The following is a 25848-nucleotide window of genomic DNA, read 5'->3' on the forward strand; positions in this document are numbered from 1 at the left end:
TACGTGCAAATGGCTGCCCTGAGAAGCAGACACTGTACCTGTGTTTGCTTGAGACTGTGCTTGGGGGACAAGCTTCCCGTGCTGTTCAGGCTGCTGACGCTGCCGTGGGAAGGGGTGGAGCGGAGGCTGTCTTTCGGCGGGGGGCTGGCGGGCAGGACAGGCACAGCTCCTGGGAACACGGTCTTCTTTCTCTTGGAAGGTGGGATGAGGGAGGGGGGCAGGACAGAGGGCACAGGCTCCTTCTCGAGGGCTCGGTACACCAAGTGCATCGCCTGTGAATGCAAAAGAGAATTACGTTCAGGTGGCCAGGCGCAGGCCTGCTCTTTCCAGGGCTGCAGTGATGTGACATGGGCTGCTCTTTTTGAGGTCACTTCCAAGCTGAACAGAGTGAAAAATAAACCTTTTCTGATGAGGTATCTTCCAACGCATAATTTTTCCAAGAGGTGTGTAATCACGCAAGACCCACATGAGCACAAGAGGAGTTCAATCATGCCAGACTCCACACATGTCCCTTCACCACACAGGAGGGCCACCAGCTCCAGGGCTGAGGACTCCCACAGTACTGGAATTTGGAAGTCTAAAGACGCACTGCGATGTGTATACGCCTGTTTCAGGCGGGCAGAGAAAAGAAACTTTCTCTAAAACAAAGATTTAATCCCGTTTTAAAGTGTAATAAAACCAAACCAAAATCACAGCCCTTCTCCCTTAAAAAGATCCCTTGTTATTTGCAATACAGACCAGATCACTAACATAGGTAAAATTTATCGTCACTCAAAAACACTACAAAGGGGCACCTGGGTGGCAGTCAGTTAAGCGTCCAATTCTTGGTATGGGGCTCAGGTCATGATCTCAGAGTCGTGGGACAGAACCCCTGTTTAAGACTCTCTCTCTCTCTCTCTCTCCCCCCCCCCCAAATACCCCCCTCCGATTCTTCTCCACGCACACATTATCTAAAATAAAATTTTTAAAATTTCAAAAGAAATTTTTAAAAAGTGCTACAAAATGTTAAACCCAGCTAGTGATGAAAAAAACCCCAAATGACACAATTATAAGACCCATTTATAGAATAACATAACTCCTGGCTGAAATGATGGGAAATAACAAAAACAAAACAAAAATGGAAACCCAGGGCTCCTGAGGCCGTGAGGGGAGGGGCACGCGTGCGGGCTCACTCTGGGCCAATTATCCCATTCCTGGGCATCACCCCAAGAGCAGTTAAATGATACAAATACCTCAAGTCAGTGTGGCCAGAAGAAATATAAAAAATAAGTAATAAGGGACTGGGGGAAGGGGAAGCTAGTGTTCGCTGGGGACAGAGTTTCAGGTGTGCAGGATGAAGGGTCCCCAAGATGGGTGCTGGTGACGGCTGCATAGCTGTGTAAAATTATTAATGGCACTGAATCACACACGTAAAAATGGTTACGATGGTAAACTTCACGTTATATACGTTTTACAATAAAAAAATAAGAATAATGCACGGCCAGTAAAAAGAACAGGATGATGGACACACACGGAAAATGCTCAAAGTGAAAAAGGCAAAGCAGAGATGACGGGGGAGGTGGGGAAAGACCCAACCAGTGCTGGTGAGGGTTAGGGGTCAGAGGGCGCTGCTGGAGAAACTTCTAACCGACCTGGGAAACGGCTGCAATTGAATCTAAGTTTAAAATCCTCAAAGGCTTTACACACATATTACAGTAAGGAAATAATAAACCTCAATTCGTGTGTATGTGGTAAATCACATTTTAAGGAGGTTTATGATTTCTAGAATGGAAGATGAATCTTAGGGATACTAGGGAATTCCCAGGTAAGTCACAGTCGGGTTTTGTTTTTGGTTTTTTTGGCTTGGTCGAACTTAACTGCTATTTATTAAAACACTATCCGTAACTACAAGAGACTACTTTCTTCTACTTTGAGATTTAAGGGAACAAGGTGAGTGAATAAATTCCCTGAATGGGAGAGAAAGGTCAAAGGTCAAAGGTGTGAGGTGGAGGGAAGGGAGGAAGAAGAGGAGGGACAGAAAGACACAGGCCCGGAGTGAGGAGGGCTGGCATGTGAGGATGTCAGTCCGGTTGCTGGGGCAGCTGAAGAGCAGGGTGGGAAGGTGCAGGGGCGTGGAGGGAGAGCAGCTGCCTGGGAAGGCAGTCGACAGGGCACAAGAGCCCTAGTCAACACAGAGACAAGCCACTGCCACTAACAGGAGAAGGGGTGGAGTGCCGGGGCTCTCGCATAGGCATAAGCAGACCCGAATGCAGATGGCGGTGTCTTGGGGCACCTGCTGGGCGCACCTACACGTATACCTACTTCCCAGCTCTGTCTGCTGAGAGGGCCTGAAAGCAGTTGGCACCCCGGGGGCCCTGAGCACCCCAGAGCCTACATGGTAGTTTCTAACACCATTCTCCACTACATGGAACCGGGGCTCCCTGGAGAACTCGGGCTGAGGCAGGAAACATACAGGAGGAGCGAGGAGCGTCCCACCGTGCCAAGAGGAAGCAAGTGCTCAGAGAATGATGGGATGTGACCAAAGGAGCCAGCTGGGAGGAACTCCAAATGGGCAAAAGAAATCATGCCACTAAAAGACTACAAACATGGCGGGGGCGCCCGGGGGGCTCAGTCAGTTAAGCGTCTGACTCTGGCTCAGGTCATGATCTCAACAGTTCGGGGGGTCGAGCCCCACGTCGGGTTCTGTGCTGACAGCTCAGAGCCTGGAGCCTGCGTCAGATTCTGTGTCTCCCTCTCTCTCTCTGCCCCTCCCCTGCCTGTTTCTCTCTGCCTCTCAACAATAAATAAATGTTTAAAAAAAAAAAAAAGATTACAAACATGGAACAAAGGGCGCAGCCATGAGTCCACTCGGACACAAATTCCTCACAGTAGAAGGCTCACTGGGAAATGTGCAGGAAGTGCCAGAATTACAAACTCATCCGGCAACCACCACAATCCTCACTGAATCCTGTGAGACTCCTGGGAGGCCTTGAGAACTAGCGGGTGAGAGTGGAGGAGACTGGGGCATCCAGTCTCCAGGTGTCTCCCACGAGAGACTGAGCACAGAGGAGGAGAGTAACCCTGCAGGGAGAAACCCCGGCCTCCGCTCTGACTGCAATCCAGGTTCGTACCATGTCAACAACAAGGGAGAAGACATCCCAGGTCCTGTCAGTGGCACGTACCCCAAGGAAAAGAAGCCATCCCCATGGTGGGGTCCTGCCCCACGTATATGCACGACCTGGACCATCACGAGGAAACAGCAGATATCCCTGAGCTGAGGGACACTCTACAGACTGCTGGCCTGCGCTCTTCAAAATGCCCATATGCCCACGAGACACAGAGACAGACGGAGATGCCTCCAGATCAGAGGGCATGAAAGAGACAGAGCTACAGAACATAACACAGGAGGCTAGAATTTCTTTGCTGCAAAGGACGTTTTAGGAACAACTGGCAATGTCCGAACATCCTTAGATAATAGGTTAATGATGTAACAATACAGAAGACAGGACACGTAATAAATACCATAGTAACTTAGACAATGCCAATGTTAATTTCCTGGGTTTGAATTGGACACTGGTTACATAAGAGAATTCACTGGTTTTAGGAAATCCACCCTGAAGTATTCTGGGATGAAAAGGTATGGTGCGTGCAGCTTCCTCCAAAATGGTTCAAACGGAATTTTTATGTGTGTACACATATGCACATACGGCAAAAGTTAGGAGGAGGATAAAGCAAAGTGGTAAAATAATAACACTGGGGAATCTGACTGGAGGGTATTGAAAAGAATTCTCTGTATCACTGCCACTTTTCTTTAAATCCAAAGCACATCAAAATAACTACTTTCTAAAAATCACAGAAGAAGTGGTGCCTGGGTGGCTCAATCGGTTAAGCGTCTGACTCTTGATCTCGGCTCAGTCATGATCTCACGGTTCGCGGGTTTGAGCCCCACAACGGGCTCTGCGCCGGCAGCATGGAGTCTGCTTGGGATCCTCTCTCTCCTTCTCGCTCTGCCTCTCCCCAACCGTCAAAAATAAACAAACTTTAAACAAACAAACAAACAAATAAATCAGAGGGGAAAAAAAAAAGAATCCAGAAACCCCACATGAGCTGTGTTTCCTTCCTCAGCAGAGTAGGAAAAGAGAGTCACAGCAGGGGCCTACCACAGCAAACTCATCTCTGTCCAGGTGCCCATCCTTGTCGATGTCACTGAGGTCCCAGACCTGCAAGGGAAAGAGAGCAAGGCTTACTAGGGAGGTGGGGGGCACCGGGGCTCCCTGGGGAAGGAAGCATGTCTGCCAGAACTCAGATTCCGTGTGCTCGGTCGGTGCACACCGGGGTTAAGGCGAGGCACTCAACACGTGTTGGAGAACCCCTCGGCAGGTTCTCTGCAAAACCATCAGCTGATGAAGTACCATCAATTCCAAGATCCCTCCATTGTATTGTGCTTACTTTCTCTAACAAGTGATTGTAATTCCAACCATGTCCACCTTGCTTTTCTCTTTATCGTCTCACAAGGAATTCTTAGATAGGAAACACGGCTTGGTTTCGGCACAGGTGCTGCTCCGAACACAAGCTCCCCCGCCCCCATTCACGGTGTGCTTGGCCATGGGCACGCGTTCGAGGTCTGTGGGGTCTCGTCTCCTCTCCCATTGGTGGATGGTGAGGCAGGTGACACAGAGCACGCTTGCACCCTCAAGATGAGGCAGGCACAGGTTCCTATACTGGGTCAAAGGCCATGTGCCAGACTGTCTAAACCACAATCAAAGCACTAGCTTCCAGAACCAGCAGGCCTGCCTGACTCGGCAACACTGGGCGGGGCGCCAGTACCCAGAGCGAAGAGGACACCTGGGGTCCAAACGTGGTCCTTCACGTGCTGGTACCTCTTCAATCAGGAGCGACATCAGCCCAGGGACAGTTCTCATGTGCAGGCCCTCCTGCCCAGCCCTGCTGCTGTCCTTGACTTGGGCCTCTCCAATCGTCCACAGAGGCCACAGCCTCCAGTTGGCCTCTTTGCCTCTAATCCTTTCCCCAGGGTTACCACAGGAACTGTTCTAGAATGCACTCTGAGCCTGCCCCTTTGCCTGGCACATGGACCCCATCCCCCCTCCCGTGCCCTACACAGGTCCCTGTACCACAGCCCAGCTTCCAGGGACTCCACCTTGACCTCTAGGGACCCCAAACTGTTCACAGTCCCTTCAAGCATGTGGACGCCCTTTCGGAGGCATTCTGCATCAGGCCGAGTGCTGTATGCCTCTGGTTTCAATTCAGGAAGAGTAACTTTTCCAAGCAGATGGCACTTGCTCAGGGAACCAGGACCAGAATGAGAACTCCTGGCTCCATAGCCTCTCTCTGTCCGGGGGCCCCTCCACCTCAGCACCACGGACATTTGAGACCGTGTCACTCTCTGTGGTGGGGCTGACCTGGGCACGGCACGGTGTTGAGCAGCATCCTCGGCCTCCACCCACCCGAGGCCAGCAACACCGGACCCAGGTGGGACAACCAGAACTGTCTCCAAACATTGCTCAACATTCCCTGGGGGAGGAATTGCCTGCTAAGAACACCAGCCCTCCCGAGCATGCCTCTGCTCATGCTGCCACGCACCCCTTCTCGTCCCATCGCTGGCAACCCATCTCTTTACTCTAGAGAACACAACCCACAAGTGCCTACTCTAGGAAGCCTTCCCTGCCTGCCCTGTACCCCTCTGCCCTGGCAGATCAGGCATCTCCCCTCTGCCACTGTCCTCAGTGGGCAGAATCACAATTACCAGGGAAGCACTGGGTAGTAGAGGCTTTGCCAGGGAAGAGTGAGGGACCTGGGGACCACCGAGGACCTCAATCCCATCTCCATGAGACCCTGAGGGGCTTACTGGCCACTCTGAAGGCCCCCATTTCCTCATCTGGAAAATGAAAGTGACGCCAACCGTAACAGGGTGGTTGCAAGTGCTAAAGGACTTCATTCGTGCAAAGTGTTCCAATGGGGCTTGGCACGTATTAAGCCCTTGGTAAAGAAATATTAGGATCTCAACCACTAATTATTTTGGATCTTAACTACGATTTGTTTATTCGACCTTCTGGACTGTATCTAATTTCATCCCCATCTTCCCAGTGCTCAGCACGAGGGCTGGCCCAGGGCAGATTCCAAAACTTCCCGAATGCCTGCATGGATGGTTGGTGCATGGGTGCACAGGTAAATGAATGTATGCATAGGTGCATGGATGCACGAGTATACTGTCGCATTCATCATGGACAGCTGGGAGCGCAGATAAATGGGTGCGTGAATATGGATGCACACACGGATGGATGGGTGCACAGTTACGGATGTGTGCGTGCACGGATACGGATGCACTCGTGCACAGGTGGGCAGGTGAATGGATGTGGATGCATGAGTACATGGATGAACGGGTGCACATAAGGCTGGCGTGTGAAGAAAAGGAGGGAAGGAGAGAGGAGCAGATGAGAAGTGACCCCTGTGTCACAAGAGCTGGAGCCAGGGCAGAAGACTGCAGAACGCGCCCTTCCTAGCCGAGCTCCCTTTCTAACGAAGCACGTTCCACCTCTGTCAAGTCTGTCTTGTTCGTGACTTGGCTCTACAACATGATTATACCCATCATCGGGTACTTTGCGAGGACTGCCAAGTAAAGGCACACAAAGTGCAGGAACGGGTCACCCCATCCCGCTGCAATTAAAACTCAGGCCTTGGAAAAACTATAGGTGATCAGCCAGGGTCCCCATCACAGAGCTCCACCGACACCATGCCACGGCCAAGAGCGAACAAAAGGATTTGAGAGATTCCCCTTTCTTAATTTTTCTTTTTTTTTTTTTTTTATAAACTTTAGTGTATTTACTTAGAGAGAGAAAAAATGGGAAGGAGCAGAGAGAAGGAGAGAGAGGATTCCAAGCAGGCTCCACACTGTCAGTGCAGAACCTGATGCGGGGCTCAAACTCACAAACCCTGAGACCGTGACCTGAGCCGAAATCCAGAGTCGGATGCTCAACCAACTGAGCCACCCAGGCGCCCCTTAGTGGCCTTCTTTCAAAGCAAACTGTTAAGGTGGGCTCTACCTGGGTCCTACTAAGCGGGCCAGTGTCCAAAAAAGTCATAATCAAACAGAAACGTTATTAGGTGAATCCAAGTGGACAGGAATTTGCACCTTTCCCAGAGGTTCTACCAAACGTCATGAGCTAGACCCACAGGTGTGGCCTAAGGTAGCAGGGACCATGCTCAGTCCCCTGCTGGGCCTGTTACTGCCACATCATCACAGTCCAGTCCAGACAGATGACATCCCTCCCATCTCAATCCAGAGCAGGGGACTCAGTACAGCCTTGTGGAACTGGGCTTTGTGCAGAGCAAACACACAGTGCCATGATGCAAACCTCACTGGAGGGAAAGCAATCCGGAACAGAAAGCTGTACCTAAAAAATCTGTATTTAGGGGTGCCTCAGTGGCTCAGTCGGTTGAGAGTCCGACTTCAGCTCAGGTCATGATCTCACAGTTTGTGAGTTCGAGCCCTGTGTCGGGCTCTGTGCTGACAGCTCGGAGCCTGGAGCCTGCTTCAGATTCTGTGTTTCCCTCTCTCTGCCCCTCCCCCATTTGTACTCTGTCTCTCTCTGTCTCTCAAAAATAAGTAAAAACAAAAAAAATTTTTTTTTAATTGTATTTAATAGAAACAAAGCTGAGGGTTTTTTTTTTTTTTTTTTTTTTTTTTAAGCGAATGTATAAATTTTCTCTAAGCTTGCAGCAGAATTTAAAGTAACTTCACCTGGGCACCTGGATGGCTTAGTCAGTTAGGCATCTGACTTTGGCTCAGGTCATGATCTCACAGTTCATGAGTTCAAATCCTGCATCAGGTGAGCTCATGACCCCGCTTCAGGCAAATAAGAACCCCACTTTGGGTGAGCCCCACTTCTCTCTCTGTCTGTCCCTCACTCACTTGCATCCTCTCTCTCAAAAAAAATAAAAAATTAATCTGCATCTTAAGTTCTTAAGCAGAAAAAAAGTAATTCTAAATAGACAAGAATTATAGATGGACACTCCCACACTTCTCCCCAGAAGCAGAGAGACAGGGAGATCCCGGGTCTGGGTTCAAATCTCACCCCTGCCCATCTCTGGGCCCTGGGCAGCGAGATCACTTCTGAGGCTGCCTCCCCACGTGTGCAATGGGCCCACACCAGCATCTTCTCCCAGGCTGCAGAGCATCTGTGAGCCACATCCATGAGGCCCTAAGCCAGCGTGACTGTAACAAATTCTCCATCCACATCGGCTCTTGCAAAGCCCCCTGACGGTGCACGGCCACGCGTAGAGCCTCCGATGTGTACGTGGGGAGCAAGCGCGGGGCCTACGGAGTTCAGCAGCACTGCAGGGTGTGAGAGAACCACTTACCCGGCCCAGGACATCAAGAGGCAGCTTTGAGTTCATGAGGACCGGCTTGACTTTGTCTCCAGAGAGCAAACCGTTGATGGGTAAGAGGCTTTCAAAAATTCCATCAAATTTGGCCTTTTCTTCCACCTAGTTGGAAAGAAAGTGTGCCTGTGTGAGAATCCAAGATGAGCTCTGACCCGCAGCTGGATGAACACAGGCAAGGACCCACCACTGGCCTCGCCGAAAAGCACAGGACAGCCTCACGGCAGTTCAGAGTGAACTTCTGCCCTGAAGGAAACAGCTCCCCGGCAACAGCAACGACAACGCCAGTGGCCAAGGTCAATAGGGGGACAGGGCCTGGCCTGGGGCCTCACTCTCCACCACAGGGGCTGCCTGGAAGACAAGGACCACCCCTCCCTCCCTCCTAGGAGCACACTGGGACGAGACAGATGAAGGCCTGAATGGCTGTTCCTTCTTTAGGACAAATGATGAAAACTGGGCATCAACCTACAGAACTAAAAGAGCTCAAGAACAAATATAAAAATAAATCAAAGACTTAAGGGGGCTCCTGGGTGGCTCAGTTGGTTGAGTGTCCCAACTTCGGCTCAAGTTGTCATCTCGTGGTTCGTGGGTTCAAGCCCCGTGTCGGGCTCTGTGCTGACAGCTCAGAGCCTGGAGCCTGCTTTGGATTCTGTGTCTCTTCTCTCTCTGCCCCTCCTCCACTTGTGCTTGCTGTCTCTCTCTCTCTCTCAAAAATAAATAAACATTAAAAAAAAAAAAAAAAAAGACTTAAGCAACCAATGACCAAAATCAACTTTAAGCAGAGGAAATCCTCTCACAGCAAAGAAAACAATTCTAAAAGCTGCTCCTGAACAGAGAGGTGTGAGGAGGTCTGACGGCACAGAGCGGAAGCTACTGAGTCCACTGTCAAACATGAACTGTGGGTCACATATCCAAGGGCCATCGGTGAGGCGGGTCCAGGCAGGGTCCTGAAACCTGCCCTCCTCCAGAAATAAAGCCCACAGCCACTGGCCCCGGGGGATTGCATAACCCTCAGCACCCACTCCGTGAACAAGCCGGAGCTGCTGGGTGCACTAAGAAAACACCCTCAAGGGGCGCCTGGGTGGCTCTGTCAGTTAAGCACCTGACTTCAGCTCAGGTCATGATCTTGTGGTTCATGGGTTCAAGCCCCGCATCAGGTTCTGCAATGTCAGCATTGAGCCCGCTTTGGATCCTCTGTCTCCCTCTCTCTCTGCCCCTCCCCTGCTTGCTCACCTTGGCTCTCAAAAGAAAAGACCCCCCAACAAGAAGAACGGACAACTAAAATGTGGTGCACCCACACAACGAACTATTATTCAGCCTCAAAAACAAAAGGAGATTTTGACACAGGCTACAATGCGGATGAACCTTGAGGGCATCATGACGATGGACAGAAGCCAGCATACAAAGGGCAGGGGCTGTATCATCCCACTTATGCGAGGTCCCTAGAGGAGTCACACTCCCAGAGACAGGAAGCAGATGGCGGGCTCCAGGGGCCGGGGCAGGGAGAGGGGGTTAGTGTTCATGGGGACAGAGTTTTAGTTTGGAGCAATGAGAAAGTTCTAGAGATGGACGGGGCGGAATGGATGGACAACAACGTGAATGAACCGAACACTAGGGAACTATACTCTTAAAAATGGTCAAGATGGTAACCTTTATGTCACGTATATTTTGCCACAATTAAAAAGAAAACAAGAAAACAGAAAGGAGGGCACAGGCCGATTCTACAGGCACAAGGCCCTGGAGGCACTGACGTGAGCGCCCCGCCCCGTGTCGCCCCGAGGGTCTGGAGAGCTGCATTGAGCAGCCCAGTGCTCTCCCAACAGAAAAGAACACGTGTCACCTCAGGCTGGTCTGTCAATGTTTCTCTGACTGAAACTTGAAAACAGTCTGCCCCCATCACAGCACCACTCCTTCCCAGCCTGCCGCGCGAGGCCTCGCAGCCTCCTCGGGCACCAGCCCGGCTCCTGAGTCTTCTGAGGCCCCACACAGCCCTGCCAGAAAGGGATCGGAACAGTTCCAGGAACAGGATCTCTCGGGCATTGTTTTTCCATAACGAAGCAGCTCGTTTTCAAAGTAGGTGCCTTGCAACTGGACTACGAAGAAGGAAATCCTTTGGTACTGTGACCGCTGCCAGCAAAGAGCTCCCCTGCTCACAGGGGTGACTTCGCAATCCCTTGGTGCTTGAGGCCTCCTCCTGCCCTGTCCCTGCACCAATCTCCCCCTGCCCAAATTCTTCCAAGGAGGGGACAGAAAAACTGTATAAAAAACAGGACAGAGGTACTTGAGGCGGGGACGGGGCGGGGGGGAGGGTGTCTTGATTTTATAGCAACACTGTTATTAATGCCAGTATTTAAGCCAAATAAAAGCGAGGAAACGTGACAGTCCCCTCACCACGAGTGGGGAGTGAGGAGGTCTTGGTACGTGGAGGACCGTCTCCGTGCCCCACCTGCATTTCCTTTAGGACTAATTCTGTGCCTATTAGAAGGCACCTCTCATGTCTTTCTCTGCTGCTTCTAGAAAGACGTGGGACGTGGAGACGGTCCCCGTACACTGAGAGAAGATTTTCAAAGAGCAATGAGAGCATGAGAGAGGAAAGAATAACACGTGAACTTGCTAGAAAGAAGAGCGACAGCTACAAAGACGTCTTGGAGGTCTTCGTGCTTGCCAAGTTCTCACAATTGCCCCTTCTGTCCTGACTAACCAACCCAGGGAGCAAAAGCCACAGAATATGGCCTAGAAACACAAAATGTGACTGTGAAATCTTAAGAACCCGTTGCCGGAAACTCAGCTAACTGCTTTAGCAGGGCCAATGCCCAAAAAGGTAACGGGCATCTCAAGAGATTTTCATCTGCAAAAGTGTTTTGGCCAAATTCTGTGGCAAATAATCATCCCATGCAATGTTTTGAACATCGTAAATGGCTCAAACGACCGCACATGAAGGACGGCCGAGGGGCGCTGACCGGGGCTCACTTACCCTCACAGCCCAATGGGCCTCTGCGGACGGCGGCGTGACCATCAAGGGGCTGCTGGTGTCGTGCTGTAAAGGGAGAGAAACGATCACTGGTGGCTGGCCCAGAATTAAACTACGGAGGATGTGTTAAGGGAAAGGATACACATCTCAAAGTGCTTTCAAAAGGAGGAAAGACCTCAAAAAGTTAAACGCAGAATTACTGTATGTCCCAGCAACTCCACTCTGAGGTGCAGACCTGAGAGCTGAAAAGAAGTGTGCAAATGCTGGAACATGAATATTTATGTCCACCAACAGGTGAATAAATTAACAAAATGGGCTAGACCACACAATGCAACCTGGTTCAGCCATGAAAAGGAACAAAGTGTAACACCCGCTACAACACAGAGGAAGCCTGAAAGAAGTGAGATCACCGGAAAGAACAGGTAAATCCACAGAGACAGAAAGATTAATGGCCGCCAGGGGCTGGGGGAGAGGGAACCGGTGAGTGATTACTTCGTGGGAAAGGGCTTCCTTTCAGGGTGATGGAAACGTTCTGGAACTAGAGAGAGGTGCTGGCTGTACAACACTGTGAATGTACTAAATGTCACCAAGTTGTTCGCTTTAAAACGGTAAATTTTACGTTATATGAATTTCACCTTGATTAGAAAGAGAGAGAGAAAACATGGACGGACAGATGATATTAGAAGAGCATGAACTTGAACTTACGAATTTAGGTGGTGGCATGTTCAAAGTCAGATTGCTCAAGGTAACTTCGTGGCCGCTCTGTGCACAGGCCACTAGTCTCAGTGCAACATAGAAACCCTGCAAATCCAAGAAAGGGGAAGGTGTAAACACCACCGGCTGGCAATGACAGGGGGTGAGCTGTCTGCAGCCGTGGGCTTCAAGAAAGAAGGATTTCACGTCGCTCCAACACTGAAGACTGAACGTGTAAAACTCAAGAGTGTTGAGCTGAACTGGTCTCACCCTGGGAGCACTGTTGAAATGAATATAGCAGGGGCACCTGGGTGGCTCAGTAGGTTGAGCGTCAGACTTCAGCTCAGGTCACGATTTTGTGGTTCATGGGTTCGGGCCCCATGTCAGGCTCTGTGCCAACAGCTCAGAGCCTGGAGCCTGCTTCAGATTCTGTGCCTCCCTCTCTCTCTGCCCCTCCCCACTTTTTGTGCTCTGTCTCTGTCTCTCAGAAATAAATAAACGTTAAAAAAAAATTAAAAATAAATGAATGAGGGGCGCCTGGGTGGCTCAGTCAGTTGAGCGTCCGACTTCGGCTCAGGTCATGATCTCGTGGTTGACGAGTTCGAGCCCTGCGTCGGGCTCTGTGCTGACAGCTCAGGGCCTGGAGCTGGTTCAGATTCCGTGTCTCCCTCTCTGTCTGCCCCTCCCCCACTCATGCTCTGTCTCTCTCTCTCTCTCTGTCAAAAATAAATAAATGTTAAAAAAAATTTTTTTTTAAAATGAATGAATGAATGTGCCAAAGTGGACTTAGTCCATTACATTCTGAATGCTGCAAAATTTCCATTAAATATAGTTTTTATACCTTTATTGTTTTTCAAGTAAGCTCTATGACCGACGTGGGGCCTGAACTCACAACCCCAAGATCAAGAGTCGCATGCCCTCCATATACTGAGCCAGCCAGATGCCCCTCAAATACATGTATTTTAAGCAACAATGAGCTCCCAACATTTAGGAAAATGCTAGATTAGATAAGTAGCAGACCTGGGTTTAAGATTACAAATAAACGATGACTCAAATACATGTTGATTTTTTAAAAATGGTTTGAAATAGACACAGTTGTTCGGGAATTAACACTCGAGATGCACTGTGATCCCACTGGCCTCGCTGAACATAGCATCTCCCACTCATCCCCCTGTGGCCTGAAATGGACTCACCTCCCACGCAGGGTCAAAGGATCTGAACTAGGCCGTCAGGGGCCTTAACTCCTCCTCACCCTCCTAACCCCAGAACCAGCCATGTTACTGGCTTAGGGGACTCAATGCAGCATAATCGCCTAATTTTAATTGATCGGATAGCCTAAGAACATGAACTGTCTTAAAAGCTCTAAACACCATATGGTCTTTCAAACTTCTCCAAAGAGATAAACACTAGCTCAGCCTTTCTCGGACTGATGTCCACAGAATACCCGAGGAGAGCATACGGAAAAGGGGACGTAAAAAAAGTTTATGGAAACTGCATTAGACAAAGCTAACGGGTTTCTTGTCCACAAGGATCCTCAGAATCTTTTAACGTGCAGATGTACAGGATGAATCTCAAGAAAGGGAGGAAAAGCTGATGGTGCCTTCCCAATGGATCGGCTCATGGACAGCAGGACACCAGGAAAGACATCCCTTGGGATACAGTTTCGGGAAAGACTGGACTAAATTAAAATAGGATCATTTAAAATCGTTTGTTAAGTACTGTAAATTTCCATTTGTAGAACATTCTCAGAATGACAAAATTATGACGGAGAAGGAATGAGTGGTGGCCACGGATCAGGGTGTGATTACTGTGGGGCAACACGAGAGAGATTCTTCTGGGGGGCAGGCAGTTCCGTATCCTGACTATGGTGGTGATTACGTGAGTCTACGCAGGTGATAAAGTTACACAGAACTATGCGCATCAGAAAAAAGCCCAAAAAGTGGTCAGCCCTGAGTAAGGCCTCTAGTTCAGTTCTGAGTGTCATGCCTTGGTGACGTAAGCAGCTCTCCCAGCAGGGAGCTGAGGAAGGATACACGGGAACTTCCTGAACTATTTTTGCAACTTCCCTGAGTCTTAAGATATTTCAAAATATCTTAAATATATCAAAATATCTTTGAAAACATTTGCATCACTTGTGAGCACACAAAATCTTAAAAGATATGCTAACCATGAAAAGACAGCTTCAAGTGTTCAAAAGACCTTTATTTCAAAATGAAACCTTCCCATTTTAACGGTCTGAAAGCCACACTCATTACGTCTAGTAACGCTTGTCAGCAGTGATAACAAGGAAGGAAGTGCAGGGGTGACCCAGCCTGTGGGGGCCCTGGCCCGAGCCCCTCCACTCGCTCTATGTATACGTGTAAATACCTGTTTGTCCAAGAACCCTTTACCTTCTGGGTCGGCCAAGTCCCATATCTGTGGAAACACAAAGATGTTCGTGAATGCAACTGCCGATCGCTGCCTGTTTACTCACAGGGCAGGAGCGCCCAGCGCCTCAACACGTGGACCTTACGGGTAGGCCAGAGTGGCTACTCCTGGGCTGTGGGTGGGGAGGCAAATTTGGAACGGGTGAATCACCGGCGCCCCCCCCCCCCCCCCCCCCACAGGCACACAGCTGGCCGGTGGCAGGGCCTGGAGAACACTCAGGTCCACTCGGCTCCAAAGCCAGAATCAATCCACCAGCTGTCAGGGTCCGCAAAGCACTCAGGCCTCCCGTCCGCTGCACGAGTGACAAGTGGGCTAACCCACCAGTTACAGCCTGAGAGGCCCGCCGTGGCCAGCCCACTCCCCAGGAGGCACATCCCCTTGGAAGAGGGGTCTGGCCTTCGCCTGCCGGGGGGAATCCCGAGGGCGGCCTCAGGAGAGAGGTCACTACCGGTCTTCACGTACCTTCCCGAGGATAATGTCTGAGAGCCCGGACTTCTTTAGAAAAAGTGCAGCTTCACTCGCCCCAACGCGCCCTGTGTATGCCGGGTCTACCTGGAATGGGGGAGCGACTGGTGAGACGAGGCTGCAGTAACCAGAACAGCAGACAAGGCAGCACACGGCCCACTGGCTACTGGCCGATAACGTGGAGGACAGAGAGGGACTCGAGGCCATGCCGGGCTTCCATTCAGCCCTGTGCCTACTGAGACACGCCCTCGCTAATTCGATCCCCAAAGACACCCGTGAAACTTACCTGCTTGTAATAAGATTCGTATAAGGGATTTCCAGTGGGAATCTGTGAACGAAACCACAGACACTGGTCAGAAGTGGGCACGTCCCGCCTTCAAAAAAAAGTGCCATCCCCTCAAACAAAGTGTCACTGCTAAAATGTAAATAGTGAAAATCAAAACGTACGCACTTTAAACGTCCTCTCCACACAGACCGCAGCTTGTTTTTAGACACAGATCTCATACTTACCCAGTTTGGGAAGCGGAAACGCTACCGCTCTTTCACAAGTTCTAATTCCTAACAAACAACTTGGCACTCAGGAAGCAGCAGCAGCTGAACTGACTTCCACTCACCAAAGGAGGGGATTTCGACGTATCCAGGGGCTCAGAGGATCCTCTGAGACTGTTCTCTGGTTCCGGAATCAGAACAGGAGTTTCTGCATATCATCACGTGTCACCAGACACGCAAGCTTCAGACTGGTTTCCCCGCCCCAGACCTGGTCTCCACCCATCCCGTCCTCCACCAGCCAAGAGATGCACACTGACTGGCCCCCACTGGGAGACAGCTGGCCAGTGGCCACTCCTACTGTGGCAGGCAGGAAGTACGAAGTCCTCAGCTCAGCACAGAAGACAGTCCACATTCCAGCCATCAGATCCCAAGACGTCACTATTTAGAGAAGGTAACCACCCAGTCGACAGTCATGTGGCTCCCCGATGTGGCTCACTGAGGCCACGTCTGGATCTGGCCTGGTGGACGGCCAAGCCCTCACACTTTTCACCGCGCGTCCGTGGCCTCTCTTCCCGACCCCGGCGAGCCATCCCCCAGGGGAGGTGTCAGCCAGGGAAGAAATTAGGCAGCCACTAGAATGTCAGCTCCAGGGGCACCCGCATGGCTCTGTCAGTTAAGCGTCCGACTTCAGCTCAGGTCATGATCTCTGCGGTCCACGGGTCCGAATTCGGCATCAAGCTCTGTGCTGACAGCTTAGAGCCTGGAGCCTGTTCCGGATTCTGTGTGTGTGTGTGTGTGTGTGTCTCCCCCTCTCTGTGCACCTCCCCCGCTCGCATTCTCTCTCTTTCTCTCAAAAAGTAAACATTAAAAACAATTACAAATAATGCCGAGATTACAGTCAGCTCCTCTAGAGGATCCCAACACCTCTGAGTGTATGAAGAGGTGAAAGTACAGAGAACACCACCAAGACAGGATGGAAATAGAAGGAAAAGAGCATGAAGGTCTGAAGGGGGAGAGAGGAAAGTCAAAACAGAAAGAAAGGGAGAAATCCTGAAAAAGCAGGGAAAACCAAACGCAGACCAATGTAAAAAGGAAGGCTGGGGAAGAAGGAGCCATGGCTTGAGAAAGAAAAGGAGACACCACCAGCGAGAAGGATCAAGAGGTAAGCACATGGGGGGCTCCTGGGGGGCTCAGTCGGTTAAGTGTTCGACTTCGGCTCAGGTCACGATCTCATGGTTCGTGGGTTCGAGCCCCGCGTCGGGCTCTGTGCTGACAGCTCAGAGCCTGGAGCCTGCTTCGGATTCTGTGTCTTCCTCTCTCTGCCCCTCCCCTGCTCATGCTCTGTCTCTCTATCAAAAATAAATAAAAACATTAAAAAAAAAAAAAGAGGTAAGCACATGGCCTCAGCCGCTCCCCGGCTGGCTGCTTCCTCCTGCCTGGTGCACTTGCCCCACACTGTCACTGGGGGAGTCTGTCACCCTCAGCTCCCAGGGGCCTTAGACGGCAGTGCCCGCCATCACACCCCGTGTGACCTCCTGGGTGTAAACCTCTGGCGTCCTTCCAAAGCACATCACATCTCCTCAGAGGAGGTAAGGCCGGCAGAGGAAGCAAAGTCAGGCAGGCTGTTTGTCAAGGGGACAGTGGCCGGGTCCTGACAACACATCCCGTGCCGGTGGTTCACGGGAAGGGAATGCGCAGGCCCCAGGGACCTCCACCTTGATGGCAAAGATCCCCTTCCCACCAATAACCAGAGAGTCTGAAATGCGTTGCCAGTGGGATTTTTTTTTTTTTTAAGATCTCACGGCAGGCAAGAAAGAAGTTTCCAAGCTGCTATAATTCCAGGACAAAAGTTACGGTATTGGGGGCATACAGAGTCAACAACTGCCTCCAACTTCCCAAATGCTTCTGTGCTACTGGATCCACAATCAAGAAAAACAAGACCCTGAAAAGCCTCTGCAGCACCAGACCCAAAGCTCCAACCGTCTGTGCTAGGGGCTCATCCCCCAGGCATTCTACGGCCAGGTTTTAATCCCACATGATCCACAGGTGACGGAAAAACCACTGGAGAAGCCTCGACTATTCCTCTCTCTGGAAGTCGATTTAGTGAAGCTGGGACAAAGACCGCAATTAGAGGTTTTGATCTGATTACTCACACTTCAGCTACTGCAAAAGCCGATGGGGAGAAAGAAGGGAAACCAGCAGATCTCATTGGTACTTGCTCTCACCACACTGCCTCAACCCGGGGACGGGTGGAGTCAGGTCTGCAAGCTGCCCGATGCGCCACTGAAGACACCTGCTGCTAGCCAACACCATGAACCTCCCGAAGACAGGCAGTCTCTGTGGCCAGCTCCTGGGCAAGACCTCCGTCACAACCCGCTCGCAGCGTCACAACCAGCAGGCGCAGGCAGCGGCTCCCAGAGGGAGTGTTGCGGCTGCTGGGGCAGGGCGCGCTGAGAGTGGACACCTGCACTGTTTGCTTTTGTTTGACCCCAGACAAAGCCTGGGGCACACACAGAAAGGGGGGACGGGGCTTTCAGTGTAAGAGGCTGCGGAGAGCTGGGCGAGGTCTTAGAAAATGGAAGTAGGACAGAGCCGGCCTGGGACGGCAATCTCCTTCACCAACTCACTCTGCTAAGGGGCCAGCTTCAACTTACAGTGACTGAATCATTGATGAGGTTCAGTCAGAAGTTTGATTTTGACCTTTCAGTTGCTTGTGGTATCTTAAAATACACAGAGATAACATGAAAAGTTCCTGTGGCCTCTTTGCTCTCTCCTCCAGCCTAGATGCACTTTACAAGCGGGGATGGCAGGGAGGGGAGCGTAGCAAGGAGTTCACACCCTTCTGTGGGGTGGGCTTTAAAACACCACAGTTCATGTGAGCACATGCAGTTTTGAGGCTGGGGAAACGGAGCTCGAGATGAAGGAAGGACACAGCAGAACCACTTTGGAGGGGAAATCTTCTGAAGATCGGGGTTCCAGCCACTCCTAAACCTCCCAGGATTGAATTCACCCAGTTCGGATCCCCACTTTTGTCCACAGGCAGGACCCTTCCTAAATCCTTATGCCTGGAACCAGGAGAATTCCCACTCTTCCAGGAAAGGATGTGTTCTCATGCAAAAAAAAAGCAAACAATCGCCAGCCTTGCTCATTTCAAAATGGCATTCTTTAAAGGAAACTAGTTTTTGTTTTAGGACTTTTAAGTTTTCTTTTTTTTTATTTTTGAGAGAGAGAGAGAGCACACAAGCAGAGGAAGGATGGAAAGAGAGAGAGAGGGAGGGAGGGAGGGGGGGGAGAGAGAGAGAGTGAGAGGGAGAGAGAGAGAGAGAGAGAGAGAGAGAGAGAATCCCAAGCAGGCTCTGCACTGTCAGCATAGAGCCTGACGCGGGGCTTGAACTCACAAACCGTGAGACCATGACCTGAGCCGAAATCAAGAGTCAGATGCTTAGCCAACTGACCACTCAGGTGCCTCTGTTTTGGAACTTTTAAAAAAAGGTTTAATTTCTTGCACTAACAAATAGGGGATCACATTTATGAAGCACTCACTGTTTTCCATCCAGTACCTCATTTAATCCTCCAACCACACTACAGCACAGGTACCCAATGTACAGGTGCTAAGACTGAGGTTACCTTGCCCAGGGTCACAGAGCCAATGAGTGACAGAGCTGGAGGAACACCCAGGTCACGTGGCCCTAACCTACTCTGCACGCTGCAAAAATAGCCCAGGCAGCTGGGCACTCGGGCACAGCACAGCCTCCCAAGCATGGTAGCCTGGGAAAATGCAGACTCATGATTATATGACTGTGCATTTTATTCCACTGAAGAGGTCAGACTGCAAGACTCAACTCGAGTACATAAACTGACTTGAAAACCAGCACAGCCTGTCATTGATTTCCCCAAGAAAGCCAAGACCCCATAATGGCTGTATCTATCTATCTGTCTTTCTTTCTTTCTTTCTTCCTTTCTTTCTTTCTTTCTCTCTTCTTTCTTTCCTTCCTTCTTTCTTTCTTTTTTTACTGTCATATATCTTCTTTTTTTAAGTTCCAGTGTAGTCAGCACACGTGTTTTGTTAGTTTCAGGTGTACAATATAGTGATTCAACAGTTCTATATACTACTCAGTGCTCATCAAGATAACTGTACTCTTTAAATTTTTTTTAATGTTTATTTCTTTTTGAGCGAGACAGAACATGAGCAGAGGAGGGGCAGAGAGAGAAGGAGACACAGAATCGGAAGCAGGCTCTAGGCTCTGAGCTGTCAGCACAGAGCCCAACGCAGGGCTTGAACTCATGAGCTGCAAGATCATGACCTGAGCTGAAGTGGGATGCTTAACTGACTGAGCCACCCAAGCGCCCCAAGATAACTGTGTTCTTTACTCCCCACCGCCTGTTTCCCCCATCCCCCAACCTACCTCCCCTCTGGTAACCAACTGTTTATTCTCTACAGTTAAGAGTCTTTTGGGGGGCACCTGGGTGGCTCAGTCTGTTAAGTGTCTGACTCTTGATTTCGGCTCAGGTCATGATGTCACAGTCATGAGACGGAACCCCATGTTGAATTCCGCACTGGGCATGGAGCCTGCTTAAGATTCTCTCCCTCTGCCTCTCTCCTCTGCTCGCACTCTCTCTCTTAAAAAAAAAAAAAAAAAAAAAAAAGGTTGGGCGTCTGGGTGGCTCAGTCGGTTAAGCCTCCAACTCTTGACTTCGGTTCAGGTCATAATCTCACAGTTCATGAGTTCGAGCCCCATGCTGGGCTCTGCCCTGACGGTGTGGAACCTGCTTGAGATTCTCTCTCTCCCTCTCTGCCCCTCCTCACTTGTGTGAACACTCTCTTTCTCTGAAAATAAATAAATAAAAGTTTAAAAATAAATAATTAAAAAAAAATTTTTTTTAACGTTTATTTATTTTTGAGAGAGAGAGAGACAGAGCATGAACGGGGCAGGGTCAGAGAGAGGGAGACACAGAATCTGAAACAGGCTCCAGGCTCTGAGCTGTCAGCACAAAGCCCCACGCGGGGCTTGAACTCACGGACCGCGAGATCATGACTTGAGCCGAAGTCGGCCGCTTAACCAAATGAGCCACCCAGGCGCCCCTAAAAATAAATAATTTTTTAAAAAATTAAAATCTCTTTTGATTTGTCTCTTTTTTCCATTGTTCATTTGTTTTGTTTCTTAAATTTCACATATGAGTGAGATCATATGGTATTTGTCTTTCTCTAGCTGACTTATTTCACTTAGCAAAATATACTCTAGCTTCATCCACATCATTGCAAATGGCAAGATTTCATTCTTTCTTATGGCTGAATAACATATGCCACATCTTCTTTATCCATCCATCTATCAATGGACACTTGGGCCGCTCCTTCCATAGTTTGGCTATTGTAAATAATGCTGCAATAAACATAAGGGTGCATGTATCCCTTCAAATTAGTGTTTTTGTACTCTTTGGATAGACACCCAGTAGGATAGTTCTATTTTAAATTTTTTGAGGAATTTCCATACTGTTTTCCATAGTGGCTGCACCAGTTTGCATTCCCATCAATAGTGCACGAGGGTTCCCCTTTCTCCACATCTTTGCCAACATTTATTGTCTCTTGGGTTTTTGACTTTAGCCATTCTGACAGATGGGATGTGATAGCTTGTTATGGTTTTGATCTGTATTTCCCTGATGATGAGTTATTTTGGAAGAATAAATATTGTTAAAACGTCTATACCACCCAAAGCAATCTATAGATTTAAATGCAATCCCTATCAAAATACCAACAGCACTTTTCACAGAACTAGAATAAAAAATCCTAAAATTTCTACGGAACCACAAAAGACCCTGAATAGCCAAAGCAATCTTGAAAAAAGAAAAACAAAGCTGGAGGTGTCATAATTCTAGACTTCAAGTTATATTACAGAACTATACTAATCAAAACAGTATGGTACTGCTTAGATAGATCAATGGAAACAGAATAGAAAGCCCAGAAATTAATCTCTGACAAAGCAGGAAAGAATATGCAATGGGAAAAAGACAGTATCTTCACAGAAGGTGCTGGGGAAACTGAACGGCAACATGCAAAAGAATGAAATTAGACCACTTTCTTACACCATACACAAAAAATAAACTCTAAATGGATTAAGGACCTAAATGTGAGACCTGAAACCATAAAGATCCTAGGAGAGAACACAGGCAGTAATCTCTCCAACACTAGTCATAGCAACATCCTTCTAGATAGGCCTCTTGAGGCAAGGGAAACAAAAGCAAAAATAAACTATTGGGACAAGGTCAAAGTAAAAGTCCTCTGCATGGCAAAGGAAACAAACTACAAAACTAAAGACAACCTATTAATGGGAGGAAATATTTGCAAATGGCATATCCAATAAAGGGTTAGTATCCAAAATATAAAAAGAACTGATACAACTCAACACCAAAAACAAAAAAACAAAAAAACAAACAAAAAACCCAAATAATCTAATTAAAAATGGGCGGAAAACATGAACAGACATTTCCCTAAAGACATCCAGATGGCCAAAGCACATGAAAAGATGCTCAATGTCACTCACCATCAGGGAAATGCAAATGGTTGTGTTTCTCAACCCAGTTGCCAAGTTTTGCAGGAATTAGGCATGTAACACGAAGAGACATCCCGTTCTGAGTTTCTACTTGGAAAACCAGAAGCCGATGCAAAAATGCAGCCCAGTACTCACTTAATAATCTTTGCATTTCTGTCTTCCACTTGGCATTAGCTGCCCTCCCTGCTTACAAAGCCATCATCTTGGCTATGTGCACAGTCATATTCTGCAGCTGAGGAAAGTGGGATTTAGCTCAGCAGCGTTCAAAAAACATCAGAAAACACTGGGGCATCCCTGGCTGCCCAGCAACGACCAGTTCTCTCCAATGGCACCATCGGGGCGGGGGGGGGGGGGAGTCTAAACCCCAGCTAAGGTAAGCATTGCTGACAGAAGGAGAACACTGAGGTGAGAAAGAGCTTTTTATAAGTCACAAGGAAAAAGGCATCTTCATTTAAAAATGAGCAAAGTCAAAGACAAAGGTGACTCAGAAAGAAAAGATGTGGCAAAGTTGGGGGAAATGTTCAATTTCGGTATTACAAGAGAGTAACGGGCCAGCGCCTGCTATCAGCTTGGCGGGGTCAGAGAGAGGTTGCTGGGCAGAGCTAGCAAAGAGGGAACAAGCATCTTGGGCCCTGCCGGTGGGAAGGTGGCCAAGTGGCTTTTCTGGAGGGTAGTGCCACCCCACACACCCCTGATAGGCAGGTTTTAACTTGATTCCTACCAAACCCCAGCAAGATTTTCTGGTAGATAAAAAGAAGGTTATTCTAAAATGTATGGAGACAGGCAAGGGAACCAAAATAGCTAAACAATTCTGAAAAAGAAAAAGAAAGCGGGAGGAACCAGTCTACCTGATTTCAAGACTCACTATGAGGCTGCAGTAATGGAGGCGGCATGGCAGCGATGGAGGGGTAGACACACAGGGCCAGGGAACAGAGCACAGAGCCCAGAAAGAGACACAGGTATGCCCAACCAAGAAAGAGGCACAGGTGTGCCCAACCAAGTCCTGACAAAGGTGCAGAGCCATTTAGGAAAAGGAAAGAGGCCTGTTCCACATATGGTGCATAGGTCCACTAGACATCCAGTGGACATCCAATGGAAGAAAAAGAGCCTTGGGGCACCTGGGTGGCTCAGTTGGTTAAGTGTCCAACTCTTGGTTTCACCTCAGGTCATGATCTCACGGTTTTGTGAGTTCGAGCCCTGTGTCGGGCTCTGTGCTGGCACCACAGAGCCTGCTTGGGATTCTCTCTCTCTCTCCCTCTCTCTCTGCCCCTCCCCTACTCGCACTGTCTCTGTCTCTCTCAAAATAAACTTAAAAAACGAAAAGAGAAGGAAAGAAAAAGAAAGGAAAAGAAAAGGAGCCTCAACAGAATCTCACACTAGATTTCTACAAAAATTAACTCCAAATGGATCACAGGCTTAAATGGAAAACTATAACACTTTTGGGCAAAAACATAGGAGAAAATATTCAGGATCAAGGGCTGGGCAAAGAGTTCTTAGACTTGATACCAACAGCCTGACTCATGAAGGAAAAATTGATAAAGTTGGACCTGATCAAAATTAAAAATGGTTGCTCTGTGAAAGACCCTGGTAAGAGGAGGATAAGCCAAGCCACAGAAATATTCGCAAATCACAGATCTGACAAAGGATTAGTACCCAGCATATATAAAGAGCTCTCAAAATTCAGCAGCAAAAAAGCAAACAATCAAATGAGAACACAGGCACGAGACATTTCACCAAGAGAATGCACAGATGTCAAGGAGGCCACAAAAAGATGGTCAGCATATGTCGGTCATTAGAGAAAATGCAAATCAGAACAACTTGCAGATGCCACCACACACCTATCAGAATGGCCAAAAGAACAGTGACCCCAGGGAGCACGCAGAGAAACTGGACCACTTCCACGTTGCCGGTAGGATGGTAAAAAGGTACAGCTACTCTGGAAACCAGTTTAGCAGTTTCTTTGTTTTTAATTAATTAATATATTTTTTACTTTACTTGGCATATGGTACAGTAATGATTTCAGGAGTAGAATCCAGTGATTCATCCCCTGTGTGACACCGAGTGAGTGCTCATCCCAACAAGTGTCCTCCCTAATGCCCCTTGCCCATGTAGCCCAACCCCCCACCCACAACCCCTCCAGCGACCCTCCATTTGTTCTCTATATTTAAGAGTCTCTTATGTTTTGTCCCCCTCCCTGTTTTTATATTATTTTTGCTTCCCTTCCCTTCTGTTCATCTGTTTTGTATCTTAAATTCCTCATGAGTGAAGTCATACGATATTTGTCTTTCTCTAATTTTGCTTAGCAAATACCCCCTAGTTCCATCCATGTTGTTGCAAATGGCAAGACCTCATTCTTTCTGGTTGCCGAGTTAATACTCCATTGTATGTATGGAGTGTGTATTAACACACACACACACACACACACACACACACACACACACACACACACCACATCTTCTTTACCATTCATCTGTCGATGGACATTTGGAGTTTAGCAGTTTCTTAGAAAGAATTAAACCTGCAACTGTCACGAGACCCAGCAACTGTCCTGGGCATTCATCCAGAGAAATGAAGACTTAGGCTCACATGAACACTCAAATGTTCAGTGCAGCTTTATTCATCATCACTCCAAACTGGAAACACACTAGACATCCTTCAATGAGTTAAACGAACTGTGACCCCCTCCCATGGAATACTACCTGCCAATGAAAAATGCCAACAAATGAACTACTGATACACACAACAACCTGGAAAACTCTCTCCAGAGGATTATACTAAGTAAAAAAGGCCAATCTCCAAAGGTTGCATGCTACATGATTCCGTTATACAACATTATTAAGATGCTGAAATTATGGAAATGAGCAGATCAGTGGTTACCAGGGGCTAAGGAAGTAAGGGGAGTGGCTAAAAAGGACCAAGAGGAGGGATCCTTGTGCGGGATGGAGCCCATCTCCGTCTGACCCCAACAATGTCAAAGTCTTGGTTGTGATAGTGTACTACAGATTTGCAAAATGTTACCACTGCAGGAAACTGAGTGAAGGATACACAGGGCCACCCTGCATTATTTTTCCAAACTGCATGTAAATCTACAATTATCCCAAAATAAATTTTTAAAAGAGAGTGACAGAGACAGGAGGCCTCACAACCAAATAACAAGGTCACCTTTTTAGACAATCAGGGAAATTTGAATAGGGACTGCATATCAATCGGGTAATACTAAGGAATAATTAAATGTGTAAGGTGTTGGGGCTCCTGGGTGGCTCGGTCAATTAAGCATCCAACTCTTGATTTTGGCTCAGGTCATGATCTCATGGTCATGATCACATCGGGCTCCGTGTGCTTGAGATTCTCTCTCCCTCTCTCTCTCTGCCCCTCCCCCACTCATCCATGCATGCACTCTCTCCCTCTCCCTCAAAATAAGCTTTAAAAATGAATGGATGAATGAATAAATAAATAAATAAACAAATAAATAAATAGATAAAATGGTGTTGATAGGGCACCATGGTCATGTAAAGACAAATGGCCTTACTGTTAGAGATGCATATTGAAATGTGATTTCTGAGATTTAAAATAAAAACCTCAGAAATAAAAATGTATATGGCAGAGGAGGTCAAGGGACGGTAGACAAGTGCAGAGAGATTTGAAAAAATGACATTTGTTGTAAACGGGTGGTGAGAAATGGGAGTTCATCAAACTCTTCCCTCTACTTCGAGCGTGTGTAAAATTTTACAGAAGACGGACATTTGATATGTTTCTGCTTTGGCAAGGATCCTAATGGTACAAGCTGCTTCATGTGTTAAGTATGATGAACAAAGAGTAGCTTTATCACCAGCACTGTCATACTTTTGTCAAAAAGTAAAAACTAGTACTTCTTTC

General features: G+C 48.5%; 1 protein-coding gene and 1 long non-coding RNA gene across 13 annotated transcripts in view; one reads left to right on the top strand and one right to left on the bottom strand.

Moving 5' to 3' along the window:
* The window catches only part of EPS15L1 (epidermal growth factor receptor pathway substrate 15 like 1), a 96892-nt gene that overhangs the window by 56806 nt on the left and 14238 nt on the right, over window positions 1-25848 (bottom strand). For 10 of the 12 annotated variants that reach the window (XM_019416182.2, XM_053897872.1, XM_019416179.2 and 7 more), the window contains exons 2-9: window positions 15222-15263; window positions 14933-15022; window positions 14411-14458; window positions 12056-12151; window positions 11354-11416; window positions 8359-8484; window positions 4140-4199; window positions 39-272 (exon numbers count right to left, since the gene is read on the bottom strand). In XM_019416182.2, coding sequence (XP_019271727.2) covers window positions 39-272; window positions 4140-4199; window positions 8359-8484; window positions 11354-11416; window positions 12056-12151; window positions 14411-14458; window positions 14933-15022; window positions 15222-15263 — 759 coding nt within the window. Of the gene's footprint in view, window positions 1-38; window positions 273-4139; window positions 4200-8358; window positions 8485-11353; window positions 11417-12055; window positions 12152-14410; window positions 14459-14932; window positions 15023-15221; window positions 15264-15445; window positions 15523-25848 lie in introns of those variants that run through there. The other 2 variants (XM_019416183.2, XM_019416180.2) reach the window with 2 other exon arrangements.
* On the top strand, window positions 15553-18175 carry LOC109247541 (uncharacterized). Its single transcript, XR_002071774.2, has 3 exons — window positions 15553-15875; window positions 16283-16586; window positions 17220-18175. It is a non-coding gene; the product is annotated as an uncharacterized LOC109247541 (long non-coding RNA).

The sequence above is a fragment of the Panthera pardus genome, unplaced genomic scaffold (genome assembly GCF_024362965.1).
Source record: "Panthera pardus isolate Hobbes unplaced genomic scaffold, ASM2436296v1 HiC_scaffold_8, whole genome shotgun sequence".
Taxonomy (NCBI): domain Eukaryota; kingdom Metazoa; phylum Chordata; class Mammalia; order Carnivora; family Felidae; genus Panthera; species Panthera pardus.